Source organism: Syngnathus leptorhynchus, chromosome 8 (assembly GCF_054491065.1).
Source record: "Syngnathus leptorhynchus isolate UIUO chromosome 8, UIUO_Slep, whole genome shotgun sequence".
NCBI lineage: Eukaryota > Metazoa > Chordata > Actinopteri > Syngnathiformes > Syngnathidae > Syngnathus > Syngnathus leptorhynchus.
The window spans coordinates 8522263-8545469 of record NC_141202.1 but is presented as its reverse complement, the minus strand read 5'-3'; the positions used below and the strand labels follow the sequence as shown (position 1 = coordinate 8545469).

General features: G+C 41.6%; 1 protein-coding gene and 1 long non-coding RNA gene across 7 annotated transcripts in view; one reads left to right on the top strand and one right to left on the bottom strand.

Moving 5' to 3' along the window:
* Window positions 1-13157, bottom strand: part of LOC147052272 (uncharacterized) — a 39202-nt gene extending 26045 nt beyond the window's left edge. Inside the window, exon 1 of the long non-coding RNA XR_015066945.1 lies at window positions 12928-13157. This is a non-coding gene — a long non-coding RNA (uncharacterized LOC147052272). The remainder of the gene's footprint in view (window positions 1-12927) is intronic.
* Window positions 13158-13198: 41 nt separating this feature from the next.
* mms22l (MMS22-like, DNA repair protein) overlaps window positions 13199-23207 on the top strand; it is a 13033-nt gene continuing 3024 nt past the window's right edge. Inside the window, exons 1-18 of one of the 6 annotated variants that reach the window (XM_085918859.1) lie at window positions 13199-13337; window positions 13564-13731; window positions 13813-13938; window positions 14312-14364; window positions 14489-14576; window positions 14652-14829; window positions 15073-15166; window positions 15437-15567; window positions 16136-16249; window positions 16327-16503; window positions 16827-16889; window positions 17017-17136; window positions 17282-17517; window positions 19194-19410; window positions 19525-19814; window positions 22132-22310; window positions 22563-22713; window positions 22907-23034. In XM_085918859.1, coding sequence (XP_085774985.1) covers window positions 13565-13731; window positions 13813-13938; window positions 14312-14364; window positions 14489-14576; window positions 14652-14829; window positions 15073-15166; window positions 15437-15567; window positions 16136-16249; window positions 16327-16503; window positions 16827-16889; window positions 17017-17136; window positions 17282-17517; window positions 19194-19410; window positions 19525-19814; window positions 22132-22310; window positions 22563-22713; window positions 22907-23034 — 2512 coding nt within the window. In that variant the 5' untranslated portion in view covers window positions 13199-13337; window position 13564. Of the gene's footprint in view, window positions 13338-13560; window positions 13732-13812; window positions 13939-14311; window positions 14365-14488; window positions 14577-14651; window positions 14830-15072; window positions 15167-15436; window positions 15568-16135; window positions 16250-16326; window positions 16504-16826; window positions 16890-17016; window positions 17137-17281; window positions 17518-19193; window positions 19411-19524; window positions 19815-22131; window positions 22311-22562; window positions 22714-22906; window positions 23035-23207 lie in introns of all 6 variants that reach the window. The other 5 variants (XM_085918858.1, XM_085918861.1, XM_085918862.1 and 2 more) reach the window with 5 other exon arrangements.

Below are 23207 nucleotides of genomic sequence, written 5' to 3'. Positions count from 1 at the left end.
GCTGCTGACCTGATTTGAAATGATGACAAACGTGTTGGTGCTAAGCCACTTATTGTGTTTTGTCAGCAAACTCCGAAGGAGCCTGATAATGATCCTGTTGATTTGAACAAGGGAGAGAAAACAAGCAGGACAATGAAAGTTGGTGTATAATAATCAAGGTGCAGGGAGACAGATCTAGCACTTGGCAGATGTGTGTGCTAGACGTCTTGGCATTTTATTCATAGATATGACAGCAGAGTGGGACAATCCTTTTGAATCATTTATTGAATAGATTATAATCATCCTCATCTTAAAATATATTTTAAATGCACCATGGGACAAATTGGGTAAGAAAAGCAAGTCTGGGCTTCTCTGCTTTACCTGCAACCCAACCCTGGATAAGTAGAAGAAGATGGATAGACACGTGGATGTTATTATCATCTGTTTCTCCTTAGGATATTACATTTTGGGAGACTGAAATCACTTATCTTCTATTCAAATTTTTACATGACAGAATTAATTAATTGTACATAACTTTACATGGGAATTAAATTGCTCCAGGGACATTTTACACCATACAATAAACACAAAAGAAGTCTTAAAAGAATCTCATTAAAGTCTATGGGCTAAGTTTAAAGTCAAGAAGCTGAGCGTGACTGCGGGCAACCTCATACAAAGTTAAATAGAAATAAAAAGACAAATATGTTGGAAATGTATGAAAGGTAAACATAAACAATCAGAATTGTGATGCAGCTGGCTCTTTAGTGAAAACAGCAGCAACAACAGCGGTGTGGACATGACGAGGACTGAAGCCAATATTGTCTCAAGTAGGAGATAAAAGGAAGAATGAGTAAAGGAGTGGCAGACCCGGGGTCAGAACTTGAGCCTGGTTGGTTACAGTACTGGTAAGAAGGAGGTGGGCAAACACATCAGGCTTCTTTAGGCTTTCTTACAAACTGTCATGAAGATAACAAACTCGAATCTTGTTATTGCAATTTGTATTTATAGTGTTTCTATGTTTCTTACGTTTTAGTAAGAGGGTGGCCAGTGATAACATAGAATCTGGCCTTCAAGTGACTCCAGTACATTTTTTTTTTTTTTTTTTTTACAACTAACTGAAATGTTAACAAGGGAGTTTTCTGTTACAAGGCATCTTAATGGCTGTCATTTTGCATCAGAGTAATGGTATGGAGTACTCCTCTAACTTGGAAGAGAAATAGTTGGCTTTCCGCAGCAATGCCCTGGGCACTCAGGAAGCCTGCTCAGATGGGAGGTAAAATATCTTCTAAGACAATAAAAGCAGTTCAGGTGCTATTGAAGAGCAGCTCAGTTGCTATCGACTAAATTCCCATTCATCCGTTTTCTGTACTGCTATAAATAAATATATGTCAAAATGTTGGCTCTGCCCATCATCTGCAGTTATCTTCTTTACTCTCTCTCTTGCTCTACCTTCATTTCAATATTGAACCGTTTTATCGGAGGCTAGACTCCTGTGTGCTAAGGCGCTCTCATTAATTTTCCAACAAAGTGCTTCAATCCATCACACGGCCAACATGTGGCCTTTGGAGCTACACATCATCTTAGCCAGGAAGGGGGCAGGTGGGGTGCTTGGCTACTCTCCTCCTCTTGGACTCCTCAATCCATCCATCCATCCATCCATCCATCCATCCATCCATCCATCCATCCATCTTTCCTACCTTCATTTCCCACCAGAGTTTCCCACCTGGGACAGAGACCGTATCTTCCCCACAGTCAAGTCCTCCTTCATTTACAAATGAAGAGTGAGGTATGAGTCAGGCTGGGAGAGTGGGGATGGGAGTGGGTGAGTGTATGGCTGGTGGCGATGGGGACGTGGGCTTGGGGAAGGGACTCGGCGATGTAGGACAGTAAGCAAAGAGAGAGAGCAAATATGAAAGAGATGGAGATAGGCGAGAGTGAATGAATTGTCGGGGCTAAGAGAGACAGCGAGGGAGAAAGAGATAAGGAAAATGGAGAAAAGCTCAATGGAATGAATTAAATTGGGGGAGACGAAAGTAGGCGATAGGAAGACAGTGTGTGAGTGTGTGTGCGCGTACTTCATTCACAAGCTACATGTGTGCATCTTGCATGAGAAAATAGAAATGGACACAGAGGTATGTGAGGGGCCAGCCAAATGAGCCGCATTTCCCAGCATGCATCTGGCACAGGGTTGCTGTCCATGGTGCCCTTGCCTGCACCTTCCTTAATTTCACTGCCTCTGCTCTCTTTGTGCTGAGGAGTCACACTGAACTCTGGTCTTCCTACCTAATGGAATGGACCCATGATCAACCATTAGAGGATTGGAGTCCCTTTATGTGCCCCTGGGCGCCAGTGCACTGCTTTTTTTCCATTTCTCACATGCGCACAAATGTACTGTCTACTGTATTGAGAGAGAGAGAGAGAGAGAGAGAGAGAGAGAGAGAGAGAGAGAGAGAGAGAGAGAGAGAGAGAGAGAGAGAGAGAGAGAGAGAGAGAGAGAGAGAGAGAGAGAGAGAGAGAGAGAGAGAGAGAGAAGACTGGAGTGATGCTGTCTTAAAATAGTTCAGCATCTGACTGAGGCTATTTTCAAAGGATGTTCTTAAAGTATTGTCGTCATATGAGTTTTCATAAGAAAAAAAAAAGCTGTCTGAATCTCTTTTACAGCATCCCCAGCTGAACATCAGACATTTGCGTGATTTCATTTAACTGGTAAATCCAGAACTCTATACCTCAATTACATTTGCTTTACTCGGATGGAAAACACACCTCTAGTGTAGATACAAAGGAAAAGGGAGGGAGGGGAGGGGAGGAGGGAGGGGATGTTGTGAGGTTGCTCACATGGAGCGGATTGGAGATTGAATCTCTAGATGAGTTGATAGTGAGACACTGAGCCAAGCTGTGCTGGAGTAATGTTATGCTAATGATATGGTAATGATATGGTAATCTTCTGGCAGTATTCCTCCTCACAGGAGAGAAGGGGAACCTGAGAGGCCTTTCACCATTGGTTGAAGACCAGGGACTACGTGATGTCAGACTTCAAGACAAAACAAACCTACACATACAATTGCATGCACATCCACTAATCCAGACATTTTTGTAATCACTTCCAGAATAATTTTTTTTCTCAGAAAACCAGAAATAGAGTGTAACACCTTATTTGATTTGATAAATAAAAGTAACGTCACAAAATGTGAACAACCCCAAAAAGGTTGACGGTTGTTATTGAGAGTTGGCAATATCTGACCTGTTTTCTTTATTTGAATCAGTGTCATGAGGTTGATGTTGTTCTGTGTAGTGAAATCAAAACAGAAAATGATCTATTTTAGATCACCACCAAAGTGTTGTTTTTCTTGTCATTGTCTGTGACACCCAGTATCTGTGATGGCTGCCATTACCTGCGCATCATTCTCTGTGCCTCTTTCTGATTGCACACATCGGCCACTCTGGCCTTTGTTACTGATGAGAGCCATTATGATGCTCTTACTTTACTAACATTATAGGCGTTCCAATTACATGTTTTTATTCGTTAATTTTTTTTTCTTCCATATTTAGTCGTGTCGCAACAACAATGACCTGTTTGATTGAAAGGAATGCTGACAATTTGAAGCTTAGAACCTCTTAAGAGTTGCTCATCAAGTAGCAATGTTAAACCAAGTAAACTTAACATGCTGGGAAATAAATTCATACGTGTATAATTAGTGGCATTTTGTTGGATCTGCCTGCAAATTACACCTGCAGTACATCACAGTGGTGTAAATACAGTGCAAAACGATGGTCATTTTCTTTTTCTTTTTTTTTTTCCCTTTCTATCTTACATGAAAAATATACTTTGTCTGAGAGGCACAGTGACATTTTCCAGAGTGATGCACATTAAATCAAAGAGACTAACAATATGTTGAGCATCAGCTTGGAGACATTTGCTTTTCTATTCTTTCAGTGTTACATTCTGGAAAGCCAACAGACATGAAAATCCCCCGAAAGCAGGTGTTGTGCTTGTCAGACGTCTCATTTCACATCAGTGTTTTAAATAAATAAATAAATAAATAAATCACAGTAAATCGTGAGGCGCCTCTTCTCTCTTGATGTATGTAGTAGACTATTTGCTGGCGATTCAAGGCACAAATCACACACACAATTAAAATAGGTTTGACTTAACTAAAGGTGATTTAGTGTCTGTGATATTAGCCCCTCTGGTGACAAAAAAAGAGACCGGTCAGCAGACTGGCTATAAATGTCTGGTCTTTCGCTTGAGGTGTTGCTGGGCTAAGCACCTGATTGACTAACTTGCTAAGTGTGCTTGCTTGGCAATGGTCAAACTGGAAATCACACATGTATGCTGCTTCCAAACAAAGCGGAAAAAAAACAGTACACAAACTAAGATTACCAGTTTATTCTTTGGGCAGCACTGCATTTGCCACCATGAATAAATACTGTTTATGTCAATGTGTTTAAATTTTTTTTTTTTTTTTTATAAAAAGCAGCCAGATTTTCGTGATGTGTTACAATGTGATGCAAAAGAATGTTTGTGTGTATACATTAGGAACAATGTGAGTGGAAGACAGAGACAGGAATGCACTGTCCAATATACTTCAGGAAAAGGTCAAAGAGATGTTTTATTCATGATTCAGGCGGCAGAAGCAGCAACAGCACCAGGGCCAAGGTTAAAATGAGCTTGCATCCTGATTTCCCAGAGCCAATGCTGCACACCACTTCACACATGAGGCCAGCACACACTGGCACATACTTATCAACAATGACAACACGTTCACCTGAAACCATTGGCTTTCATCAATAGCTTTAAAACACATTTTTGATATTTTGTCAGGAGAACAACCCTTCCGAGAATACTGCCCCTAAATGGACCTCACGTTGATGGACGTGACATCAAATATCACCAGATATATGCTTTGCAAAATAACTGTTTGCCAACATACACACATGTGCAAGACTCTAGATTAAGAGTGTAACAAAAACCGATTTGAATTGGAAAATCTTTTTTTTTTCGATTCAAAAGTCAGATTTACAGGACTGACAAGTTCATTAATTTTGTACAATGATGACAAGACACTTATTGCATCATACCCTCTCAAAATGAGCTGTCCCATATTCAATCATATCGTAATCTCATTGAATCAAACTGTTCCACTTTAAAATTCGTTCTAGTATTGAATTGGCGTCTATTGGAGCGATATACACCCCAAACTAAATGTTGCATTGCTTCAGCCCTCTACACTAGAAGTGCTTTGTAGATTTTCCAACTCTCTTTTGCTATGGCTTCAGTCATAGGTAATTCAATATAAAGAACGGCCAACAGTCCAATGCAGGAAGAATGCCTTGATTAAAACTTTTACCAAACAAACTTACAGGGTTGTATTGAATAGATTTTTTAGCGACTTATATTCCATCGTTAATATATTCATAATGTTAATCTTTTGAAATGGCCACTCGTTTTTTAATTTGTGATTGTAAAAGAGTAGAATATTTATTTCATTGTGATGCTATAAGAATACAGCATGTCTGTATAAAGATGTCATGAGAGACAAATATGCTCAACATAACTGAACTACCGATTTGATTCACAAGTCATTTTACCCCTGAACTCTGTTTTCAATGTCAAAAATCCACCTCATCAAGTGTTGCTCAAAACCTTGATAGGAAAAGCCGCTGACTTGCATGGAAACAACACTTAAGTAACCTTCAAAGTACTGAGTCCTAATCACAGGTGTCAATCTGACAAATGAGATTTCACCAGCAAATAATCACCCAGCTCTGGTTGATCATCCATTCTGTATCTTTATCATGTCATGTTCTAAGGACATACACAACAACAACTTTAGACAGAACACATTACCTGGGCATAAAGTTTGTTACTGATGGGTCTTAAACATGCAGTGATCTCCTGTTAACGTTGATGCCAGCCATTTCGGTTGGTCCCATGATGCCTCTCTGTGGCCAATAGATTATACTGCAGGAAGTAGCCAAGTATTAGAATCAAGGACAACGCAAAAGAAAGCCATTTACTTTCTACCCTGCTTATACTGTTCAGGGTCATGGGCAGAAAGATCTGACTTCAGGCAAAACACATACTTCACTCTCAATTGGTTGCTAGATAATCACAGATTACATAGACAGGGACAATCATTCACACTGATGCTGAGCGAGAACCAAACCCAGTTGCCTGCACGCAAGTCAAATCAGTGACTGAAAAAGACCATGAAATCTCTTAAACTAAATAAATAAATACATAAATACATAAAAACATAAATAAATAATTGATTGATTGATTGATTGATTGATTGATTGATTGATTGATTGATTGATATAGCTTCTACGAAAATAGCCAGAAGGAAATCTCAATACCGTTCCGACCTGTAAGTCATGGATAACTAAAACAGGATGTTCCACCTGTTGTTGTCACTAAGGACTATCATAAGACTATCATACCTAAAAAAAAAAACATCAAATGTTTGCCCTTTTGTTCTTTTAAAAAATTATGCGGTGAAACATGTTTTAAAACCCTAATCGGAAACCCTAACCCTAGTTTGAAACCCTAATAAGGGATCCTAAAACTGGTTGGGAACCCTAGTCGGAAACCCTAACCCTAGGCTGACAGCCCAGTCAGAAACCCTAATCTTAGAAACCCTAAAAGTAGTTTCCAGCCGGGGTTAGGGTTAGGGTTAAGGTTAGGGTTAGGGTTAGGCTGACAGCCCAGTCAGAAACCCTAATCTTAGAAACCCTAAAAGTAGTTTCCAGCCAGGGTTGGAAACCCTAACCCTAGTTTTAAACCCTAGTTGGGAACCCTAACCATGTTTTAAAACCCTAATCGGAAACCCTAACCCTAGTTTGAAACCCTAATTAGGGATCCTTAAACTGGTTGGGTAAGGGTTAGGGTTAGGCTGACAGCCCAGTCAGAAACCCTAATCTTAGAAACCCTAAAAGTAGTTTCCAGCCAGGGTTGGAAACCCTAACCCTAGTTTTAAACCCTAGTTGGGAACCCTAACCATGTTTTAAAACCCTAATCAGAAACCCTAACCCTACTTTGAAACCCTAATTAGGGATCCTAAAACTGGTTGGGAACCCTAGTCGGAAACCCTAACCCTAGGCTGACAGCCCAGTCAGATACCCTAATCTTAGAAACCCTAAAAGTAGTTTCCAGCCAGGGTTGGAAACCCTAACCCTAGTTTTAAACCCTAGTTGGGAACCCTAACCATGTTTTAAAACCCTAATTGGAAACCCTAACCCTAGTTTGAAACCCTAATTAGGGATCCTAAAACTGGTTGGGAACCCTAGTCGGAAACCCTAACCCTAAACTGACAGCCCAGTCAGAAACCCTAATCTTAGAAACCCTAAAAGTAGTTTCCAGCCAGGGTTGGAAACCCTAACCCTAGTTTTAAACCCTAGTTGGGAACCCTAACCATGTTTTAAAACCCTAATCGGAAACCCTAACCCTAGTTTGAAACCCTAATTAGGGATCCTAAAACTGGTTGGGTAAGGGTTAGGGTTAGGGTTAGGGTTAATGTTAGGGTTAGGGTTAGGGTTAGGGTTAGGCTGACAGCCCAGTCAGAAACCCTAATCTTAGAAACCCTAAAAGTAGTTTCCAGCCAGGGTTGGAAACCCTAACCCTAGTTTTAAACCCTAGTTGGGAACCCTAACCATGTTTTAAAACCCTAATCGGAAACCCTAACCCTAGTTTGAAACCCTAATTAGGGATCCTAAAACTGGTTGGGTAAGGGTTAGGGTTAGGCTGACAGCCCAGTCAGAAACCCTAATCTTAGAAACCCTAAAAGTAGTTTCCAGCCAGGGTTGGAAACCCTAACCCTAGTTTTAAACCCTAGTTGGGAACCCTAACCATGTTTTAAAACCCTAATCGGAAACCCTAACCCTACTTTGAAACCCTAATTAGGGATCCTAAAACTGGTTGGGAACCCTAGTCGGAAACCCTAACCCTAGGCTGACAGCCCAGTCAGATACCCTAATCTTAGAAACCCTAAAAGTAGTTTCCAGCCAGGGTTGGAAACCCTAACCCTAGTTTTAAACCCTAGTTGGGAACCCTAACCATGTTTTAAAACCCTAATCGGAAACCCTAACCCTAGTTTGAAACCCTAATTAGGGATCCTAAAACTGGTTGGGAACCCTAGTCGGAAACCCTAACCCTAGGCTGACAGCCCAGTCAGAAACCCTAATCTTAGAAACCCTAAAAGTAGTTTCCAGCCAGGGTTGGAAACCCTAACCCTAGTTTTAAACCCTAGTTGGGAACCCTAACCATGTTTTAAAACCCTAATCGGAAACCCTAACCCTAGTTTGAAACCCTAATTAGGGATCCTAAAACTGGTTGGGAACCCTAGTCGGAAACCCTAACCCTAGGCTGACAGCCCAGTCAGAAACCCTAATCTTAGAAACCCTAAAAGTAGTTTCCAGCCAGGGTTGGAAACCCTAACCCTAGTTTTAAACCCTAGTTGGGAACCCTAACCATGTTTTAAAACCCTAATTGGAAACCCTAACCCTACTTTGAAACCCTAATTAGGGATCCTAAAACTGGTTGGGAACCCTAGTCGGAAACCCTAACCCTAGGCTGACAGCCCAGTCAGAAACCCTAATCTTAGAAACCCTAAAAGTAGTTTCCAACCCTGGCTGGAAACCCTAACCCTAGTTTTAAAACCTAGTTGGGAACCCTAACCATGTTTTAAAACCCTAATTGGAACCCCTAACCCTAGTTTGAAACCCTAATTAGGGATCCTAAAACTGGTTGGAAACCCTAACCCTAGTTTGAAAGCCTAGTTAACTGAACCGGTTGCCAGCCAATCGCAGGGCACACAGTGATGAACAACCATTTGCACTCGCACTCACACCTAGGGACAATTTGGAGTGCTCAATCGGCCTACCAAGCATGTTTTTGGGACGTGGGAGCAAACCGGAGTGCCCGGAGGAAACCCATGCGGGTCGGGGGAGAACACGCAAACATGGCCGGAGGTGCAATTAAACCCGCACCCTCCTAACTGTGAGGCGGACGTGCTACCCAGTGCACCATTGAGCCACCAACACATCAAAGATAATATTGATAATACTTCATGTTGTGTAACTTTGAAAATGTCAAAATAAGTCAATTTTGGCACTAATTAGATCATTTCATGAAACCTAATCAGACTGAAAAAGGCAAAGTGAATTTTCACATATCGGTCATGAATATTTATAGTCCTGCAATTTTACATTTCAAATAGATATTTGAGCTTAGGTTAAATTTTAATAACTGACCCTTAGGAAAATCATGCCATACCATTAAGACACCATATGCATGTTTCTTCGTAGTCAACTAGCAACTGTCAAATCAACATACCAAAAAAACCCCACGTTCCTAAAATGGAACTGTCTCACAAAATCCAGCGGCAATTTTGCAGAAGAAATCTTTCACCCTGTCTGATAACTTGTCAAATTTTGGCAACAGGGGCTCCTGTCCTCCATGCAAATGCCTTTGAGAGCAACGACAGCAGTTCCCTTGTCGTGTGAACCTTCTCCCTTCATAAAGCACAATGGACTGCAAAACATTATCATGTGTTCTTGCTCTAATGATGATGGTGCAAAACTTCATACAATGGAAATTTCCATGGTGCAATTATTATGGTAATCCACGCAAATTGTTCAAATTCTATCCATTCTATCCTTGCGTTTATCTCACTTCAAGTCCAAATCAACCGCAGCCCACCTGCAGTGTTTTGCTGACAGATGTTTCGAGTCTGCAACACCTTTCAGCTTCAATCTCTCAAGGCTCTGATTGAAATCGATTACCTAACTCGGTGCTCGAGCCCCAGCCAATACCACAGAGGTGAGGGCCCCAGCGAGGAGCAGACCACGGGCAGAGACAAAGTAGACAGGCAAAGGTGGGGAGAAAGACCGCGAGGGTACATCGAACAGTGCTCAGGCCTCAGGGTCTACAGGGATGCTGATAAAGTACCTGGACATTTTTATAGACAAACTACTTATTTCGGTCCTCATATCGCTTGGGAAGACTGATAACTTTATATTCCTCTCAGGCAGGGGCGGGGTGCTTTCAAGAGTTTAATTGATCAAGCTGTGGCCACAAGGGTTTCTTTCTGCAGATAAAGGGAACTACCACTTTGGTCTGTACAATATGAAGATCTTTTAGAATGCAGACTCAATGAAAAAAAAAAAAAAAAAAAAAATCACTCATTATGCAAAGTCATTACCGGGTTCCTACTATTCTGCTTAAAGAGTGGGAGTTAATGGTAAAATTGTATTGTAAGGCTTTCTAGAGGTCAAACGACCAGTCTTATGATAACATTGCTTCAGAAGATTATTTGCTCTAAAATGTAGATAACCATTTTGGAGGTCAGACTGAAATACAGGGCTTATTAAAAAGGTGTTGCTTTTTATCTTTTCGACAATGCCCTTTTGAGATCAAAACAAAATATAACATGGTGAAATTGGCGTTTTCAATATCTACAGCCAAGAACTGCAGCTGTCCTCGCCATGACGTTTTGTTCTATTGAGCGGCGCCTAATTAACAAAATTGTGTGCTCTCCAGGGCGCAAGCCAAGTGCAGGTGTTTTTTTTTTTTCATTGTTTTTTTTTAGGTAGTACATCGAAATTTACCTTCATCTGATAAGGGCTTGGTAATTGAGTGATAGCTTGATCGTTAAGAATTCTGTTGATGTGGAATTGGCTGTTAATGCGTTTTTGTTTGCAAATATTTGCACCGTGAAAAACAACCAGAGCTGTCGGGAAGATGAGAAGACCATCATGCTGCATCTCGTCTGAACAGCGTTTTTCTGCTGGGTGCAAAACTGGCAACAAAAGTGTTCAGAACATCTTTCTTCAGTTGAAACCACACATACATTGGGCTCGAGAGTGGTTTCGATCCTATTTGACTGGCAGGACTCTTTGAGTCCCGCTCTGCCTCCCTGTCATATGGCGTTCCACAGGGATCTGTTTTGGGGTCCTTGCTGTTTTCATTGCTGATATGGCATTTCCTTCCATTGCTATGTGAATGACAGATCTACAGTATGTCCCACTGATCTAAAAGGACATGTTCTCCTTAAAACCACTCTGATTCTGCCAAGAGGAAATCAAAGTCTGGATGTCACTGAATGTTCTTAATTTCTTATGGTTTTCGTCTCCAGTGGCCCTCGAACATCCCACCATATTTACCTGTACCCCCTGGCCTAACCCTAACCCTAAAGCCAACAGTCTCAAACTTTGGTTTTAAATTGGACAGTGACTTTAAATTGGATGGCCAAAGCAGTGTTCAATCCAGTTTCTTCCATCATAGGCAGCCCTTCTTTTCTCAGAAGAACTTACAGAAACAGTAATCCATGCCTTCATTACATCTCAAATCAGAGTCATCCTCAAGCATCTCCAGTTGGTCCACTCGCCTCTGAGTTCATGAAAGGGAGCACATTACCCCAATTCTGACCTCCTTTCACTGGCTCCCAGTACATTCGAGAGTTCATTTTAAGATACCTTTATGTGTTTCCAAACCTTGCCCCATCTTAACTCTCTGAGCTCCTCCACCCCTACGCACCAGGCTGGTGCCTCAAGCCCACAGACCAGACGCTTTGGGAAGTGCCGAGGACTAAGTGAAGTCTCAGAGACGATCGAACCAGTCGCCGGTCGTTCCCTCTGGAATAACCTCTATTTAAATGTTAGGCAAGCCGCCTCACTGTTCATTTTTAAAACTCGTGTGAATACCCATTTTTATTCTTTGGCTGTCGACTGAATAAAAACAACTCATGTGAATACCCATTTTTATTCTTTAGCTGTCCAATGACTTTGATATTATTGTTCTATTGCTGTATTTTAATAATAGTAATACTGTATAATATTTTGTGATTTAATTTACTATTTTCACTGTCTTTATGGTTGTCCCAATGCTACAGTTCCGGCTGTTGCAAAATGTGCCATATAAATAAAGTTGTATTGTATTTTATTGTACAATTTCATCCAATATAATCCTATTTAGCTCTAAGCCTGAACGGGGTGCAGCACTTTGGCATTTCTATGGCGTCAATTCAACAAGTAAGTCAACAACACTGAATTGTATGCGAAAAGAGCAAGTAACAAAAGGTTCAGTTTAACTGATTTATTTAGCAATCAAACAGAAAAACTACCCTACTGTCAACCTGACCTTTCCTTTGCAATCAACAATGTCATTTTCCTACTCCATGCTGTGTCTGCCACTTGTCACTGCCAAATCTGAGTAAAAGTGACTCTCACATGTACATGCAAAAACAAGCCGTGGTAATTGAAAGCGCAAACCATGATCTCAGTGGGACGTGAAAGGGGATCAAATGTCACGTCCAAATCCATAAGTCCTTGGCTGAAATGTGATGTAGTCACTTGTCTTTTTCTGACCTTGAACATTTTTTAATTCAGATCTGGATCTAGATTTTGTGACTCACTTCATTCTTAGGATGTTGTCACAATCACAATCCGTCCTCAATCAGTGGCCGATGATTTGTGGAGTGTTTAAGCCTAACCTACCTGGCCGTAGTCAGCTGGGTTGGCTCCAGCACGCCCACGACCCTCGCGAGGACAAGCGGTTAAGAAAATGGATGGATGTCATGTTTCCCTGGTATAAATAATGCTACAAAAGAACAAAGATGTTTACTCCCAATGAACAAAAAGAAAGGTTTCAAGGATATATTTTATACGAAGGAGGAATGCAAAATTGTTATTATGGTTTTTACTTTTCAAATTGTAATTGCAGTTGCATGATAAGTGTCCAGATTATTGATCAGTGCTTCTTAACCTTATTGGAGGTAACGAACCCAACCAGTTTCATATGCACATTCACCGAACCCCTCTTTAGTGAAAAAAAAATTCAATTTCAAGACATCAATGTTTATGACTGGTGCACACAATGAGCCAATGCATGAAGATCACCTTGTTCAAAGAATAAAACCAACACAATGCATGAACTCAAAATAAATGACATACCTGCAAATCAGTGTGACCTCTGCTGTAGCCCCTGCAAAACCAGTCCAGATATGCGTTGTCACGAATTTACACAATAAATCAGGTGTGTTGGGACCTCCACAGTGGAGGCTCTGCCGAACTCCTGAGACCGACTCACCGAACCCAGGTTAAGAACCACTGTTATAGATGTTATTGACATCAAACTCTATAAACGTTACATGAATGAAACTTCTGCCACTGCAGTGTATTTGTTAAGCTACGCCCATTGTCAAACTTTCCACCAATCAAAGCTCATGACGTTAACTTTGCGCATGCGCAGTTTGAACGCGCGGAACTCTCCCGGAACACAAACAGTTTGACACCCGGGAAAGCGCTGATCATTGAAACAAATGTACGGAATTGTAATTCGCATATAAACACAACAAGTAAAGGTTTGTTTATGTTTTTGTGCACTTTGCTTATCCGATCGTTTTTGTTTTCTATTTGGGTCTAACGCCGATCGGACTAGAGTAAAGATTAAGGAACAATAACAGCACTGTAAACATTCTGATCATAACCCGAGCATAACTATTGATCTGGATTGAACCTGAATTTACTGCAACATTTTTGGTGCATTTTTCGTGTTTCTCATTGCATTTTCTTTTATGATTAAAGCAGCATGGCAGACGACTTCAACCAATCCCTCACTCCCCCAGTGTCCCCTACAGATGGTCTGTGTGAGCTTCCTCCAGCCAGACCACCTTGGTTCTGCTGCTCTGAAGTTAAAGAAGATCCAACTGGACCACTCTCAAATGAGGGATACACTGCTCGAGGTTCACTGAAAAGGTAAAACTTAAAAGCATTTTACTGACTAATTGTATGAATTAACAAAATATCATACGAAGATGAAACGGACCCACCTTGCAGGTTGCTGCTGTGTCTTGATCCAGCCCCTGCAGACTATGAGAGCGACACAGTGGAGATGTTTGGTTTAACTTGGGTTACAGAGACAGCATTGGTTGAATCAACCAAACTACTCTTTGGACTACTCAGGTAAACAAAGACACAAAGCGCAGTTTGGTTTTGCATGTTGTGGATTCATCCTTTTCAGTACTGCTCATCCTCATTCACGTAGCAGGTGAGCTGGTGCACCATGGACAATCGCACAACATAGAAAAACAACGATTTTGACTCGCATTCACACCTAAGGACAATGTAGAGTTTTTAATGAGAAACATTCATGTTTTTGTCAATAGCCTAAGAAAACCTTTAGTAAACCCATAAAAGCATCATATTTTATGTGTCAAAACATATTTAATGGAATGCATTTGTTTATGCATGTCAGGGGTCAATTTATTTTGTGATTGACATGAAACTCTCAATCAAGTTTAACATGTTTTTTTTATCGCTTTATGTTCAATTTCAGACAAAAGATCTACAGGCTTGAGACTATGGCACAGCACATCTCACATGACTTTGGTAAGAATAATTCTATTCCTATAAATTGAGGTTTTGCCAAAATTATTGGCCTGTGAAATTATGTCGTAATGTTACAAAATATTATATCTACAGTGTGGGTTGAAACATGTGTTTTGTGTCTTAGGTCAAAGAGGCAACCTTCATTATGAGGCCTCTGAGCTCAGACAGCAATGTGTTTCATTTTTTCAATATATTAAAGTCTTCTTACACAGGTAATCTTTATACCAAAATTATCCTAGCCATTGCACTTGACACGGTTTCTATTTAACTTTAATTTATTTGTTCAGATACCTCAAGGTTTCCTGCAGCCTTGATGCACATCCACCCCACCCTTATGAGGAGTTGGAGGGTCAACTTCCATCTGTTCTTGTCGAAGAGTTGTTTGGCATCATTCTGCTCATTGGGCGTCTTAAAGACCTGCCTGCTAACATTCAGAATGCTTTGACTATACAGAACCCAGGAAAGGTACTTCGAGTCTTAACGGTTAAGGTTTACGTAATTGAAATTTTGGGCTACATTTGTTACAGGACATATGAATGAAGGAATACGATGAGTTTCTAGTTGCTGTAGACGTTACGACTAAAAGACAATTAAATATGAAATACAACATTCGTTTAGTGTAGCTCTTTGTGGCACAGCCCACAACCAACATACGCAAGTGCTAGAAGTTACATTCTGCTCGAGGGATATTATGGGTTGTCTCCACAGATTTTTCCTCCCTCTTGGCATTTGCTGCACCTTCACCTTGACATCCACTGGTCAGTCTTGGAAATCCTCCACCTGTTTGGCCATAAGATGCATGGTATGTTTGCGTACTCTGAAATACAGTCGCTTAATAACAGATGTTAAAGATTTATACGTAATGGAATTGTCACACATTAACAAAATATAGGAAAAACACTTTTTGAAAAGAAAAGTACAGAATGCAGAAGCAACTATTCAATGCACAGGATGGTCTCAGTCTTCAAGGTGTTTTGCATTGTGGTTGCTGGTGATGTGTAATGCACAAAGAGGTTATGGCTTTCTGACCTTTAGACATGGTCCTGACCGTTATAGCGTCTCTTCTGTCCAGGCCAGGTGGTGTATGCACACCAGTTTGTGAACCTGACGGGAGAGAACTTGACTGATACCAGTCTGTTTGAGGAGCACCTCTGCAGCCTCCTGTGTGACCTTACTGGCCTGGCCATGGGCAAATACAGCAAGGTGGGTGGGTGCTAAACAATGAGGTATTACATCTGATATACAATGCCCATAGTATTTCTAGCTTGTGTTCATTAAAATGTAGCTAGAGAGCATTTATTTTATCGTTTTCTTATCTATAAGAAAAATACACACGTGTGTTAGCAAGCATGTGAAGGGTATTTGCACAACAGGAGCGAATGTCTTGCAAATGTCTCAAGAACATCTCATATATCAGACTTACACAGAACCAACCAACCTTAGACTTAGAGAAGAGGAGCGTCACTGCTGTCACGTGATATTATTTCCAACTTGAGAAAAATAATTTTGCTGTGTGTGCTTGCCACCGGGACAACTTGGATAAACTCTCGTCCTTGCTCTGGGCAAACCACAACAGTGTTTGGGGAATTTGCTGTGTTTGCGAATAATCATGGACCTTTTTGTGTGCAATAGAATAATTTCCTGCATTTCTTTCACGTGTGTATCAACAGAAAAACAGATGGCAAGATTGATTCCACAATGCAAGCTTTTATTTAGAACTGTAGCCAAAATGATTATAATGTAACTTTTTATTTATTTATTTTTATTTTAGGTTAGGCCAACAGAGGTTCTTAGCAGTCATCATTACCTCTGCTCCTGCACTAAAGAGCTGTGGATCCTGGTCATTCACCTTTTGCAATATAGGAATAAAAGGCTACACTCACAGGTGATGCAGATGCAAATGTGTGCATATTTGCACAAATGAGATATATATTCATTAGCTTGTCTCTCTTCTTGCTTTAGTCTTTTTGGAGCTATATGAACTCATTATTGAGGCCTCTAGTGTCAAACAAACCTGCAGCAGAACAGTTCAGTGGCCTCCCGACACACTGCAAGGACCCTCTCGGATTCACATGGTGGCTGCTCACTCATCTAGCAATGTTAGGCCAGTACAATCAAAATGGCATAATCCAAGCAGAGGTAAAATGCACGACATCACAATGTTATAATATTAACATCATTTTGCGCATTGGCTGTTCATTACGTATATCTACACAATTTAGTATGATTCAAACCAACAAAGATTCCATCGCTGACTATACCTCTACCTCATTGTCGATGAACATGTAGTTCTGTTATTTTACCATCTTTTTTTATGTTGGTATTACTTGGAGTGCTAATTATTTTTTGAGGTGATACTTGGTGTTAAAGGTTTGAGAACCTCTGGTTTATATTAATAATGGTATATTAAAAAGGTTGACTTGTTATCCCTGTGTATCCTACACTTTCATCCATACTTGCAGAAATCCCTCGATGACAATTGGACATTTGTGGAAGAGTTGCTCAAGTTGACTTGCAAGCCACAGGTCAGCATCATTCTGTAACTCATCAAACATAATGAAAACAAACATGTCTTTTTATTTGGTCAGTGTTTACAACTCCACAATCCATCTACTGTGTGTTTATTCCTTTGTATGATTTGTAAAATCTTAGGGAGGTCTTGGAGAGGAGCAGGTCAGAATGCATGTGCATTGTTGTCTCTCTTTGTGTCTACTGTGGAAACCGAGTACCAGTGCTGTGTCCACCCTCTGGGACTACTACAGCAAAAACCTAGTAAGGTCAAATACTATGTTCAATGCTTTACATCAAAAGCATTTTTTTTTTCTGCTCACCAACCTTTGCCTTTCTTAACGTGCTTATAATGTAATCTCCAAAGTCATGTATAGTTTTAATGTTCTCTTCTGTCTCGCCAATCCAGGGTGCCTCATTCACCGTGCCTTGGCTCGGAGTGAGTGGCCTGGGCACTTTGTGCAAGTCCCCTCTGTCTCTGTTGGAACAGGCACGCAACTTCTGCGAGCCGTCTCCTGTCCGCTCCCAAGGACATACCCAGCTTTATCGTTCAGCCAGTTCATTCCACATCTTTCTGCGACTGCTGGCCTTGTGCCTGTCCCAGGACAGGGTAGGGGGAGTACCACAGAGACAACTTAAAGGAAGGTAAAACTTGACCAAACCTCATTGTGTCAAATGTGCTTTCCCACAACAGACATCCAATGAGCGAATTAGTCTCAAATAGTTATTATATTTATGATTTTGTTTATATACTTATGTACAATGTAATGTGATAACAGGTGCAACTATTACACGGCAAAAGGCACCACCTTCCCGATAATGTTATAACTATCTTTTGCCTTTCAAAGAAGCACTCAGTAATTATATTTGTGAGTAAATTGAAACGAGATCATCGTTATTTCATTATTTATACGATACAATGGTCATGGCATGTGTTAGAAAGCCAATCATTGAGTCCCTTGGATCATCAAATGACACATACAGGCTGGGTACCCAAATGAGGAAGATAAGTCCGCCTAATGTCTTCCCTCTGTCTGGACTGCTCAGTAGCATTGCAGACATGGGGACTAATTAGCTAACAAGCGTGGCGGTTAATTCGCCTTAGCAAAGCTTTGGTGGTTTCCAACATGGATAGTGATGGGGCTTGTGTGGAGGGGGGCTGTAGGATGTGTTTGTTAAGCCAGACTAGGCTGGAACATGTCCAGACCCCCCGTGCCCCCCGACATCCCCCCTTCCGTTCCTTCAACCAAGGCTACCCTGCACCCAATCAAGAGGCTGTACTGTATTCCAATTTCCTACAATATTTGGGTAGTCCTAGCTGGCCTAGGGAGACATCCATGATGGCCATGTTAATGTGAGACATTTTGCAAATGCATGTTGATCCCCAGAACCAGGAATTTTGAATATCTGCTTGGCTGCAGAGAAAACACAGTCTTAAATAAATAAACAGAAGCTGGCTACTCAATGCAATCTTATTTTCTTACATTCATTCACACGCAAAGGCTGCAGCCATCCCCCCAAAAAGAGAGAAAATAATTCATAATACATAAATTATTGCTGGTTTGCTAAAAAGAAAAATGTGGGGAAGGGGACCTTGGAAAAAAAACATTGCATATTAAATCACATTATTAAGGGGGGGGTCACAATTAGGTTATTTTTCAAAATGGTTCAGCACTAGATGCACGTTTGTCTTGGGACATGTCACTGCTGCTTTGACCCGCGCAGCATAACGACTCACCTGTACAGGCTGGCATTTCTGTTTGTGGTTTTGGGAGGTAGGGAAAATGGGCTCAGTTATTTATTTTTTTTTTTTTTACGAGGTGTGCAGAATTTGGACTGGAAGCGTGGCAGTGTGTATGTTTGTGTGTGTTTTTATTGATCCTTCTCTGGTGTTGCAGTAAATTGGTTTGGCTGTAGAGAGGGACCAAGCGCCTACTGCTGTGTGTCTGAGTGTCTCTGACATTTAACTTGATCTTTAAAGGCATTTCTCCACAGTGCCCTCAGGATCTAACAGAATGCTGGGTGTTTTGCTATTCTTATTCCCTCTCCCACCTTCTGCCCCCCCTCACTACACACACACACACACACTTGCAAGGATGGCTAGACACCACAGATTTCCCCGTTGGTGTTGTTTGGGTAGTGGAGGCAGGTGGTAGAGCATCATGGGAGTGGAAAGTTTAGTCACTGCATTCTAAAAAAGGGACATGATACCTCTGAATTGATTCTAAATGGAACTAAATAGAATTGTTTAATTTTCAAATTCATGTTTAATATTGCCCTCTTATAAACCATTACTCACAATTGTTTTTGCCCTTTTTCAGAATTTGCTCAAAGTTCTCCTCAAAGAAGATGAAGGAGCTGACCGAGGCAGGCCTCATGAACTTCCTGCTACTGTTTTTGGTGGTTGCCATGAAGGTGGAGCTGGAGGATGTTGCCAGTAAAACCTGTGAGCTGCTGAGCTTCCTGCCATCTGACTGCTCCCCAGGTCACCGCACGCTGGTGTGGAGGGGACAGCTGGCTCTGGTATTGTTATTTCAGGTATATATTCAGTCATCCAAAAATTATAGCTGCTGACTATTTTTAAAGCACGGTCCAGTCCGGGACATTTGACTCATGTGCGAGAGGTTTTGTCATATATGTTCTTTGATCCAGGAGAGGGGTTTGGATCTTGGCCCCCTTGCTTGTGGATTGGCCACATCTTTCAATGATATCGCCAAGGAGTTCTACAATAAAACTACGGAGATGTCTCGTAAACTTGCCCTCTGGGGGCCTCTCGGATCGTACCTGGAAGGGGTGGCTGAAGTGTTTGAAACTAGCACCAGGCTCAATCTATCAGAGGAAAAACTTCTGAATGAAGGATTTGTTTGGTTGCTGCCCGCCTGCCGTCAGTCCGAACTGAATTCTGTACTTGGCTTTCTGCAGACTGTCCTCGCCCAACTCAGGTGAGAGACTAATCATCATCCAGTGTAGTGTTATTGTTTTACAAAGTAAAAAAAAACTGCTGTTCCTGAAATTTCTCGCAGCCCAGTATATGCGAGAGTAGGTGCCGCGTCTCTGTGTGTGACACCCGAGCAGCGTGCACGACAGCACAGACGAACAAGAGCGGCATTGGTAACATATTGACCGATTTATGAGAATTGCAAGATAATCGCCCAGGCTAATCGGTTGGGCTCTCGTGCCAATTTGTCGTCATGGCAATTGCAAAGTAGCTATATTTAACACATAAGTCTCTGTATGCACCTCAGGAAGTCCTGAATAGTGTTACAAGCCCATGGGACTCTGTCAGGATCGTTTCATGGTCATGGGAACAGCAGCGCTGGGCTTTGTATGTTGAGATGAAGCTAGACTGAAGGTCATGAAGGCAGGTTCACCTGTAGGACACAAGCTTTAGTTACACATTGGGCCTCAGGTGTAAGAGAGAGCCACAACTGAGATGCTGCAAAGGTAAAACTAGATGAATGATGGTGTTGGTTTCACAAAACCTTCTCAAATGGAGACACAAGGTATTTAGGTATTTATATAGGTATTTGATTCCTCCTGGTGGCGTAATGTACATATAAACTAATTAGATTGTGCAAATAATTTAAATTTGTCATACATAGACAAAAATATGCATACAGTAATAATACAGTATTTGGAAGCAAATTCAAACAGGAGATCCCAGTTTGGACGCACAAAGCTACACAGCGACACACACTAAAAGTGAAACCCAACCTCGGCGTTACTCTCTTATTTCAATGTACACAGGATCTTGTTAGTGCACCTAATTCCCTAACTTTTCAACTCGCCTCACAGGGTTAGGAGGGCACACATTTGCACATTAATGGCCAAGGCGAGAGAGTGGGGAAAAGAAATCACAGAGCCCATGCTGACCCATTTAATCAACACAAATACTATGCATTTTGTTTGTGTTACTCTCCCAAATTAAAAATGATGATCAATCTTGAGAGATAACGTTTTGTCTCTGTGGCTAACGGTTTCCCAGTTTGACAATTAATTATTAATTGCGGTAATTTTTTGACAAGCTTATTTATCAGGTGCACCATTATACCTATTAAGAGCCATGTGGAATCTGCACACATTAAGATGATTATTGTGCTGGTGGCTGAGGAAGTGCCATCTGAGTGTTCACCCTTGATGGCGCTTTTACAAGAAGCCAGTCCCAAGACTAATTCTTCTGTTTTATTCCTTCCCATGTCTGTCTGGTGGGGGATACCGCTAGTTGATGAGGTGAGCTGGCAGTGGCACAACCTGTTGGATCTGTTTTCAGTAGAACCAATTAACTCCAGTCCCCTCGGCATAATAGAAGGCAGGTCTTCCTCTGAGGTCATTACAACCTCTCACTTGATATCTAGCCTTTTGTTTTTGTCGGGAGAATAAGGGACACATCTCAGAAGTCAAATCAAAAACTCGACTTGGTGTGTGGCGTGTGTGGTGCATTTTGGGTGACAGTGAAAGGAGGTTGAGAACTTGTCTTTTGAGTTTATAAAGTTCATTGGTTGAAGATAGGATCGAACGGTGTCAGTGTTTTGTCGGCAACATGTTTAGTGCGGGTGTGTTTTTGTGTACATGCTGTACGAAATGTCAGTTAGCGGAATTAAATCGGGTTTCTGACGACACCTTGTACAATGAGGGCTGATTGGTGTGAAAGGCCCATTCCGCAGTCGTAACGAGGCTAATGAATTCAGTCTAATCGATTGTCTCAGCTCTCTCTGGATTAGATGCAACCTTGCCGGAAGGGAAGAAGTATGTGTATGCGGGAGGAGGGTGGTACCCTGTACTCGCTGTACACCCCAACCCCTGCTTCCCCTACACCCCCATCTGGGCAGTTGAGGGGGACAGGAGGATCACCTCCAGTCTAAATGAGATTACAGCTTCTTCAGCTGCTTATCTGGGCTAATGCCAGCCACTGTGGGGCTGCTCATGAGGCTGCGGCTAGGGCCAGGGATGAGCCAGAAGAGCCAAAGTACATTGTGTGTACAGAGGATCAGCACTAGGCTCCCCCTCCATATCCATAATATCCTTTTCTCCTTCACCATCTCATCCTATACTCTGCTGCTTCACACCGCAGCACACCATAGCCCCCAGTAATCCCCCAGGAGGGAAGAAAGAAAACACTTAAGAAGCAGGGAGAGAGGAACAGTGGAGAAACAGGATTAATAATATAAAAAAAAGAAGGTGGGGTGTTGGGTGGTGTAGTTTTGCGCACTGGGTTTGACTTTTGCATTGGACAGATTTGTTTGTCTGTGTTTTTTCCAGACGGGCACATCAATGTTGTGTCCAGTCAGGACCTACATTGAACCGACTGACTACCAACAGTGTTGTGAAAGAGCCCCACCTAGCGGTAGCTTCAGCACTTTGGGCACACTTCTTCCCCTTCCTCCGCAATTTACGACTTTCTCAGACCCCTCCAGCCCAGTTGGCAGATGCTGCTGCAGGTCAGTATCAATGTTGTCCTCCATAGCAGGAGAAAAATGACTCGAGGCTAAAAAACAAGCTGAGAAGAGTTGAGACAAAAATGAATTTTACTGCCTTTTAAATCCAAGAATCTAAGAATTTTTAACAAATAGAGGGTTAGGAAGGTAAATTAATTGTGATAGCCGATGACAGGATTAGAAGATGTCACACAGATCATGCATGCGGAAACACGGGCGCCTTTATTTTTCTGAATTCATGTTGTATGCCTGTAGGCTTCACACTTCTGGCGTTCGAGCTGCCCGCTTCTGCCCCCCAGGACCTTCAACCCAATCCAGTTCAATCCATCATGCAATACTTTGGCTGGGATGACATGGTTCATCCACTTCTTGTCACGCGCTACCTTCCGCATCTACTCCAAAACAGGTGCTACTCCCTGGGATCATAGCAAAGCTTTTTTTTTTTTTTTTTTTAAATGACCTCTGATCTGGTCCATCACATATAAATGAGTGTTCATGCAAAAGAATCAGAAAGTGTGATTTGTGGTTTACACGACATTTGTTTTAACCATTTGGAGATTATTTGAAACCCTTTGGTCATTCTTATATCTTTTATTCAGCGAACTGGTGTCATCACTTAGTGGCGATCGTGGGATCATTGTGTCTGCCTCATCGCAAAGTATGTCAGTCCGGGCCTGGTTTCGGTGTGTTTTACAGCAACACCTTGGTGGATCTGAAAGCAGAGCAGGTAAAGCAGGTTTCTCCAAGCTTTCATTTTTTTCTCGTGTCTGTTTTGTGCAATTCCCACTCAATGCCCCTTTTGCAATTGCCTTGTTCGAGACTCACAATCAGTCTAGGATTAGTGATTAATCTTCCGATTAATACAAAAAAATACACAATGCATCAAATAAACCCAACCTT